The sequence below is a fragment of the Thamnophis elegans genome, chromosome 10 (genome assembly GCF_009769535.1).
Source record: "Thamnophis elegans isolate rThaEle1 chromosome 10, rThaEle1.pri, whole genome shotgun sequence".
In the NCBI taxonomy this organism is placed as follows: domain Eukaryota; kingdom Metazoa; phylum Chordata; class Lepidosauria; order Squamata; family Colubridae; genus Thamnophis; species Thamnophis elegans.
Genome location: NC_045550.1, coordinates 67,895,817 through 67,905,472, shown reverse-complemented (window position 1 = coordinate 67,905,472; position 9,656 = coordinate 67,895,817). Strand labels below are relative to the sequence as shown.

The 9,656-nt window shown below is 45.2% G+C and overlaps 1 protein-coding gene across 1 annotated transcript in view; it reads left to right on the top strand.

The window, feature by feature from the left end:
* PTMA (prothymosin alpha) overlaps positions 1–7,079 on the top strand; it is an 18,316-nt gene extending 11,237 nt beyond the window's left edge. Inside the window, exons 5-6 of the mRNA XM_032224929.1 lie at positions 5,235–5,308; positions 6,279–7,079. Coding sequence (XP_032080820.1) covers positions 5,235–5,308; positions 6,279–6,326 — 122 coding nt within the window. The 3' untranslated portion in view covers positions 6,327–7,079. The remainder of the gene's footprint in view (positions 1–5,234; positions 5,309–6,278) is intronic.
* Positions 7,080–9,656: the final 2,577 nt, after the last annotated feature.

The window sequence follows — 9,656 nt, the reverse complement described above, 5'->3', positions numbered from 1 at the left end:
CTAGTATAGTATCAGTAGTATATACTAGTATATGATCTATACTAGTCTCCCTTTATTTATTTATCAGCACAAATAAAACACACACACACATCTATATATATATATCATATATCATATATATATCCGTTATCAGCGAAGCCAGGGTGAAAGGTATCTATTAGATTTTTACAACCCCTGGTAAGCCCCAATTATGGGAGAAAGCTAACGGATAAGAGCCTGTGGCCTAATGGCTAAGATGTCTGCCTAGTATGTAATATAGCCCAGGTTCAAATCCCAGTAAGGGTATGGCTAGCTGATGAGAGCTAAATAGCTTGAAATAGATCTATACTAGTCTCCCTTTATTTATTTATCAGCACAAATAAAAAACAAACACACACACACATAAATAATTTGCCATTCTCTTCTCAACTGTTTGCCTTCCGGCACTGAGAAAGCCTCAATTCTGGAGCTTCTGTTGGAGTTGAACATTTATTAGATTTATATTTAAAAAAACACTCCATAAGCCAGACCTGTCTGGGCAGCTATCCATAAAACCCGTTAAAATTTCAGTGCTGATAAAAGCAGATGCAGTTAAGATCAATAAAAGGCAAAATGAAAAAACTCCGTTCCGGCTTAAGGAGCCGAGTTCAGAAGCTGAGACGGTTTGTGTTAAATAAAGAAACAAGTTTTCCAGACCAAAAAGTCTAGGGAAAAAAAGCAGCTAAAAATGATGACAATTGGGCTTTATTTTTTCCTATTGCTAAACGAGGTATTTGTTAAAAGTGAGTTTTTCTCCCACGTGATGACATTCCTTGCCACCGTTGTTAAGTGGATTGCTGCAGTGCTTAAATTAGCATCCCTGGGGGCTGAAGTAAATTCCAACGGTCACTAAGTGAGCTGTTTGTAAGTCGAGGACTATAGCACGGCGGGGGTCTCTTTTTCTGGATGCCACAGGTTGGAAAAGCTGCAAATATTTCGAGCTCCGAGCGCCCAGCCGTTGCCCGGCGGACGTTTCCTCCCTCGGCTTGGCTGGCCCTCCCCCGTCAATGGCTTCGTTGCCAGCTGGAAGATGCCCACAAATGCCAGCTGCTAAGCGACCCTGCTGCCCGTTCAAGGAGGCGGCTCTGCCAGGGCTCCGAAAGATGGCTGGCTCCGATTTGGCTCCGGTCGAATCGCCATCGATCCTCTGGCATCTCCGGGTATTGTTTTTTTTTCTAGCATCTCGGTTGCCGGGTGGGGATCGTTGCCTAGATACACTGCCCGCTGATGATGGAGGCGGAGGAGGAAGGACCGGGGTGGGTGGGGAGGGGGGGTGGGATGCCTTCCATTGCCAGCCCTCCCCCCCACCGTCGGTGGGTCTGGGCTGCTGCTCCCCCCCTCCCTTCTCAGAATTGGCTTTGCGTGCCAAGATATTGAAGACGCTAATCTTGCGAGGGGGGGTGGGTGAAAAAAGTTATTCTCGGGTGACCCAAATCTCCTGCGGATCCCAAGGCCACTTAAGCCAGATTATTGGCCTGTCCTGGAAGGGTCAGTCGAGTCTGGTTTAAATACCCAGAGCCTTAAAGTGCCCTCCCCACAAAGTTCTGGGGCTTGGAAACTCTGGGTGGGGGGGGGGGGCAGATCTTCCTCTCCGTCTGATTTTGGGGTGTCTCTGCTTTTTTTCCCCCCCATCCTTTCTTGAATCAAGTGGCGTTCAGTTCCACTTCTCTCTATTTTTTTTCTTCCTCTTCTTTCCTCTCTTTCCTTCTCTCTCTCTCCCTTTTCTCTCTCTCCCCCCTCTCTTCCTTCGTCTTCCCTCTCTCTGTCTTCTGCCTCTCCCCTTCTCTGTCCTTTTTCTCCTCTTCCCTCTCCTTTCCATCCCCTCTTCTACCTCTCCTGTCTCTTCTTCTGTTTTCCTTTCTCTTCTGTCTCCCCCACCTTCCTGATTTTTTTCTCTTTTCTTTTTCTCTTCCCACTCTTCTCTCCATTTTTTCTCTCCTCTGACCTTCCTCTCTTCTATTTCTCTCATGTCGTCCTCTCCTCCCTCTTTTCGCTCTCTCTGTCCCTCCTATTTTCTCTCCTCTTCCTCTCCTCTTGTCTTTCTCTGTCCTTCCTCTTCTATTTTCCATCCTGTCTTCCTCTCCTCCCACTTATCTTCTCCCTCTGTCCTTCCTCTCCTCTATTTTCTTTCCTGTTTTCCTCTCCTCTCTCTCTCTGTCCATCCTATTTTCCCTCCTGTCTTCCTCTCCTCCTCTTGTCTTCTCTCTCTCTGTCCTTCCTCTCTTCTATTTTCCATCCTGTCTTCCTCTCCTCTCTCGCTCTGTCCATCCTATTTTCCCTTCCTGTCTTCCTCTCCTCCCTCTTGTCTTTCTCTCTCTGTCCTTCCTCTCTTCTATTTTCCATCCTGTCTTCTCTCCTCCCTCTTGTCTCTCCGTTTGTTATCTCTCTTTCCCTCTCTCTGTTTTCTTTCCCTGTTTTCCTCTCTCTCTCTCTGTCCATCCTATTTTTCCCTCCTGTCTTCCTCTCCATCCCTCTCATCTCTCTCTTTTCTCTCTCTGTCCTTCCCTCTCTTCTATTTTCCCTCCTGTCTTCCTCTCCTCCCTCTTGTCTCTCTCTCCCTTTTCTCTCTGTCCTTCCTCGCTTCTATTTTCTCTCTCTCTCTCCCCTCTCTTCTCTTTCACTCCCCCCTTCTCTCTGAGTTTGGGAAGGAAAGGGTTGGGAAGCTTGTGCTGGCTCTCCTCCCTCATTAAAGAGAGGCTTATAGTGGAGAAGAGATGCAGAAATAATATGGTTTTGGCTGGGACTCCCTTGGCCGCCCCGGGGCCTCGGGCGGCCTTGGTTGGAAGGCCTCCATCCGTCCGCCTGCCTTTCCCACGAAGAAGGCCTTCGCCCCGCGGTTCTTGAAAGGAACTGGTTGCAAAGCTTCCCGTCTCCAACGCTTAGTAGCTTAACTCTTACCCAACATCCCCTTTGCAAGGATTTGAGCAGCTGGGATCCGGAGGGGAAAAAAAAACGAACACGGATTGAGTAACCACGTTTCATGCGTGGTAGAAATCGTCGGATAAGCCTTCAGCAACAACTTCCTATCCTGTTTTCCCCGAAAATTAAACCTTCCCCGGATAATAAGCCCAATCGGGCTTGGAGCGCATGCGCTAAAATAAGCCCTCCCCAAAAAATATTGTAGCACGGCAGCAGCCATGAGGTGACCACGCTCTCCACCTCCTGCACCTCAAAAATAATAAGACCTCCCGAAAATAAGGCCAAGCGCTTATTTCAGGGGAGGGGGGTTTCAAAAGAAAAAATAAGACCCTTGTGTGTATACGCAAGCATAATAGTTTTTTAAAAACGGCTCCCCAAAATTAGGTTGTGTGGGAATACTGTGTTTTCCCGAAATAAGACCCTGTCTATTTTTGGGAAAACACGGTATTCCCACGCAACCTAATTTTGGGGGGCTGCTTTTTTTAAAAAAAAATGTTTGTGTACAGTTGGTCCTTGTCTTACAGCAGTTGCTTAGTGACCGTTTGTGGAGTTACGACGGCACTGAAAATTAGAGACGTGTGACTTCCGCACCTTAACAGCCGTTGCAGCCACACACACACACACACCGTGGTCATGTGATCAAAATTCAGAGGCTTGGCGGAGACTGAACTCGTAGTTAACCGGTTGCAACGGCCCCCGTGGTCGTGCCGATCCGTTTTTCGACCTTCTGAAAAGCAAAAGTCCAATGGGGAAGCCGGAGTCGAACTTTACAACAGTTGTCACCGAACTTGGAACAGCTGCAGCAAAAGTCACGCGAGAACTGTGGCGAGGAATGTCGTGAAAGGGGAGGGCGGGATTCATTTAACGACTATCTCGCTTAGCAATGGAAATTTTGGTCTCCATTGGGGTCGTAAGTCGAGGACTTGCCTGTATTTGGAAAGGAACCGTACTGGGGAAGGTTGTGTTCTGACCGAGGCTTCCCCAAGCAGCACGAAGCCGAATCCTCGTCCCGATAAACCCCTTTTATTTAATTGACAGTGAATTCCTCTCCAGCAAAGTCTTTCCTCTCCCACAGTCTTTGCCAAAGAGTTCATAATTCCCGACCTTTATCAGGCTTGGAGAGGGACCAGGCCAAGATCTTTCAGATGCTGCAATTCTTGGCAAGAATGCAGGAATGGACTAATTGTCTCCTGCAAACTCCACTCCCCTGTTGCTCCTCTTTTATTCCCTCTGGGAGAGGCCATTTCACTGTCCACCTGGGGCCTTACTCCCAAGTCGACCCCTGTTCTTTAGCTGTTCCCTTCATCTAGCAACTCTGCGCATGCACTCACTGGGAACAGGCTCCAGCTGTTCTTCTGCCTCACTGATGTCTGACTCTCCAAAGGCAGCTAGTAACTATCGTATGGCCCTTCCCCAGATTCCAGGACTGGCCCATGTTCCTCCCCAAACTCCTCACTGTCCGAATCTTGTGGGTCTGACATATACACACAGCTCTCGGATTGGAAGGCCTTGTATGGTTTCTACATTTCCCTAGAAGCAGCACATTTTTAAAAAAAAGAGTTTTATTATTTTTTTTAGTTACACCAATAAGCGTGTGCCATATTTCCTTACGCAGTGCATCATCTGGGTACAGGTATCTGTGCCGCATCGTTCCTCTTTGCCACCGCTTCCGCGTTCCTATTAACACTGTTTCCATGGATTTAGTATGATGATATATTGAGCATTTAAACATTATGGAACTCTCCCGTTTCTCTCTCTCTCTATATATATATATATATATAAATTTCAGGTAAAATTCCTAGCGGAAATGTTATTGGAAAAGCAACACATTTCTTTTGTCCTGGGGTTTTTTTTTCCCGCTTTTGAATGAAAGCCTCCCCCACCCCCCCAAAAGACCCTTCCCAGGAAGAACTCCCTTCCAACAAGCTTTGCAGCTTCCTGTAGCCACCTGGTGTGGCCCGAGGACGGGAAACAGGATGCTGGCTTAGATAAGCCGGGCCCGTCTCTTCTCTGGGGAGAGGTGGGGACACACACTTTGAGGACACAGGTTTGGAGAAAGCCCGAGATGGGCCTGGAAGCATGCAGATAACAGAAGAAGCTGGTTTGGGTCCAGGACAGTGGTGGGTTTCAAAAAAAAATGTTGGAACCTCTTCTGTAGGTGTGGCCTGCTTTCTGGGTCCACTGGTGGAACCTCTTCTAAGCGGTTTCGGTAGATTTGACGAACCGGTTCTAACGAACCGGTAGGAACCCACCTCTGGTCCAGGAGCTCTTTTATCAAACTTTCCTTCCTTCTCTAGGCGAAGAAGAAGATGGCGATGAAGATGACGAGACTGAAGGTCCAACCGGCAAGCGGGCAGCTGAGGACGATGAGGTGAGTCAACCCGCCCGAGAGAAGGCCGGAGGAGGAGGTTTCAGCCCCATCTCTACCGCTCCTTATTTTCCACTTAGCTCATCGCCACGTGAAACGCAGAAATGCAAAGCGAATGATAACAGGAATGTAAATGCTTCATTGTTTTTGGTGCCCGAGCTCTCCCGTGTACACACCAAAAGCTATAAGTGTTAAATCACGATCCTAGTCATCCTAAAAAGACATTCTTTTTTTTTAAGGTTATTTTATTCTCTTACACACAGTTACAGGTAAACATTCACATAAGTTATAGTTATTATTTATATTTTATCACTTTTACGCATTTGTTTCCCCATATAAAAAGTTAAATTATACTTGTTGCTTTATTTACCATCCCGTGCATCTATTTTGTATCATCACAACTCTTCTTTTCCTTTCTTTTCTCCCTCCCTTCTCTACTTCCTTTCTTCCTCCTTTCCCTTCCCTTCTTCCCTTACCTCTCCCCTACTCCTTTCTACCCTCTCTCCTCGTCCTGTCCCTTCCATCCTTCCTCTTCCTTCCTCCTTTCCCTTCCCTTCTTCCCTTACCTCTCCCCTACTCCTCTCGTCTTCCCCTCTCTACTCTCTCTCCTTCTCATTCTGCCCCTTCCATCCTTCCTCTCCTTTCTTCTTCCTTCCTTTCTTCTCTCTCCTCTCTCCTCTTCCTTTCTCTTATTGTGGTTATCTCTTTTCATCTCTCAAGTGGTGTATTTTCGGGATGGTATTCCCACAAGCCTAGATATAATTTATCATAAAAAGACATTCGCGGTGAATCCTAAGGTACAACATGTAGTGACGCTCATAGGATACTAAATAAGCCATCAAACTTAACTCATGCTAGGAAACTAAATAAAACAATACAAATCGTAACGATGCAAGGAACAAAGTTATAGTGGAAATCCCTCTATTCCCTGTCTCTCTGACCACCTTCCCGCCTTCCTTTTCTTTTTTTCCAGGACGACGACGTGGATCCGAAGAAGCAGAAAACCGACGAAGACGACTAGGGGGAGTTAGGATAATAGAAAGAGAAACAACTTTTTTTTAAACAAAAAAAAAAAAGAGGAAAGAATTTTTTAAAAAAAGAAAGGCCAGCGTGACCTGCTTTTACCTTTGAAAACTTTCTGTTACAAAAAGAAAAAAAAATTACGTCCCCCCCTCGTTGCTAATGGTCACCGTCATAAAGTAGAGCAGACAAACATGGGAAGGAAAAAAACACCCCCCAGTAAAAGCCACCGGGCGTAGAGATGCCATTTTTCCCCCCCAACTTGTAAAAAACAAAACCCCCAACCCCAAAATCCTCCCTCCTTCCTCCCCTCCCTTCCCTGTCACACGGGTGAATGGGGTGCGGGAGAGTGGGTGACCCAGTCTCTCCCCTTCTTCCCCGCCCCAACGTAAAGTTCACGGCCCCAGCTTGATTTCTTAAAAGTAACTTTAAAAAAAGGAGAATTTGTTTGTATTTTTTATTTACATTTTATATTTTTGTACATATTGTGATGAGGTCGGCCATTTTTAACGCGATCTCCGATTTGACCAAAAGGGGGGGGTGGGAGGAGGGGAAGGGCTTTTGAAATGTACTTTCTTTCTTTTTCTCTCTCTCTCTCTCTTCCTTTGTTCCTATAAATGAATCAACAACAACAACGAAAAAGATCTAGACTTTACTTGTGGTGTGACCGTGTCCAAAAACCATGATCTCAAAAGGAGAAGAAAAAAGACCTTGTAAAAAAAAAAATAATAATTTCAAAAATGCAAAAAAAAAAGAAGTCCAAGATTTATAATGAGCATTCCAGTAACAATTTTATTTTGTGTGTGTCTATGTACTTTGCCTGTACCATAAAGTAGTGGGTTTGTATGAAATGGCAAGGCCAAAGATTAAAAAGGGTTTTTTTTTTCCTTTTTTTTTCCTTTTCGTTCTTTTATTATTATTTTTTTGTCTTAAGGCAGTGGTTCCCAAACTTGGCAACTTTAAGACTTGTGGACTTCAACTCCCAGAATTCTGGGAGTTGAAGTCCACAAGTCTTAAAGTTGCCAAGTTGGGAACCATTGGTCTAAGGAGTTGCTGTTAATTTTTTTTTTTTTTTGGCCTGTTTGATGTATGTGTGAAAAACAATATTGTCCAACAATAAACCGGAATTTTATTTTGTTGAGTTGTTCTAACAAAGCTGGTTGCACAAGTGGTGTGTAGTTTTTGTTTTTTAACCTCCGCCCACCCAAGTAAATTGAGGATTTCCCAAATACTTTTCCTAGATAAAGTGGAAACAAAACCTTTGCGTTGGTGGTATAGGTAGTCCTTGACTTTAACGACCACAATTGAACCCTGTTGTCAGGTTTCAAAAAAAATGCCCTAATTAATTCACGAGCCTCGAGCCAAGTTTCAAAAGAAAACCAGTCATGTATTAGGAACGTCATTTTGGCAAGACCCATTGCAGTCAGATCTAAACCTCATTTTAAACTATCGCTGAACTTTATCTCTGTTCCTTCTCAGTCTGTGTCATAAATCACATTCTCCAACGAGGTGCACTCCTCACAAGCCTGTAGTAATCTGAGATCCGACTCTAGCCGAAGGCATGCGTGGAATGCGTTCCCTCCTGCATTCCTCACCATGGCAACCTATAACTTGATGAGTTGACATTCGGCTCCCCTCACTTTCCAAAAGCTAAATGGGACCGTTTATAGTTTTGCCCCGCTTTGCGACCTTTCTTGCCTCAGTTAAGTGAATCTCAGTTGGTAAACTAGTAAGTTACAGGGTTATTCAGTGAATTTGCTCATCCGAAGGTCGCAAAAGGGGATAACATGACTCTGGGACACTAACTTTCATAAGTGTGAGTCGGTTGTCAAGCATTTAAACGTAAACCGCGTGATCATGGTGATGCCACAATGGTCATAAGTGAAAAACAGTTCTAAGTCACTTTTTCCAGGGCTCTCGTAACTCAACGGTCACTTAAACGGATGGTCGTAAGTCGAGGACTACCTATAGAAGCATTCCTACTAATCCTGGAACAACTGGGGAAGTACCTGAGGATTGGAAAAGATCTGATGTAGTTCCCATCTTCAAGAAAGGGGAAAATGACACCCAGGAAACCACAGACCAGCCTAACATCAATACCTGGGAAGATCCTGGGGAATAAAATAAAAAGATCTGCGATCTTTTATTTTTAAATAAAGCTACAACTAGCAGCCAGCACAAGTTTGTTAAAAAACATGCCAAGCCGATCTTTTCATTCTTCGATAAAAGTCACTACAAATTGCTGGACCAGCAAAATGCTGTGGACGTAGTATACTTAGATTTCAGTAAGGCATTTCGGTTCCATCACAAATCCGCGAAGCCCTTATCCGCGGAGACATAAGCGCGAAGACTTAATTCGCGCCGTTCGAAGCGCTAAGGAAAAACGCGACCCTAACGTGATGACATAATTGCGGAGGGCAAATCCGCGCATTCCCAAGCACTCAGTACCCTAAACCTAACCCTAAAACAAACCCCTAAACCTAATCCTAACCCTTACCTTAATTGAAATCTGCTTTCTGCCGCGGTGCCGTTTTAAAGCGCCCTTCTGTTGTCGCGGCGGTGATGACGCGCGGTGATGATGTTGCGGCTTTAGCGACGCGCTTATGTCTCCGCGGATAAGGGCTTCGCGGTTTTGTCGGGCCACGAGGCATTTGACAAAGCAGACCACAATTCTCTTGGTAAACTAGAACAATGTGGAATAGGTCTCGCCACCCCCCAGATGGATTTTGTGGTGCTTCCTACAAACTAGGAAGCAGTGGGATACCCACAAGGGTACCCATCTTAGGCCCAGGACTCCCAATTTGGATCAATAATGACTTAGATGAAGGAAGAGAAGGGGGAACGGATTAAATTTGTAGATTTAAACTAGCAGAAACGGCCAACTCCACAGAAGGCCAATGCAAAAAAGATCTTGACAAAACTTGAACAATGCGCCCTGCCCAACAAAATGGATTTTAACGTGAAGAAAAGCAGTTTTGCATTTAGACAGTTGAGGGGGGGGGATCAAGTACAGTATATGTGGTACCTTGCTCAATAGTAGCAACTGAGAGGGACCTAGTGGACGATCCCTTAAACATTAAAAAAAACAATGTGTTGGGACCTTGGAAAAAGTTCAGAGAAGAGCAGCTAAGATTAAAACATGAAGAACGACTGGAGGATTTGGGTCTGGCTAGTCTAAAGAATTAGGGAGTGACACGATAGCAGTATTTCAGTATTTGAAGGGCCGCCACAAAGAAGAGGGAGTTGAGCTATTCTCCAGAGCACCTGAGGGCAGGACAAGAAACAATGGGTGGAAACTAATCAAGGAAAGAAGCAACTTGGAATTCAGGAG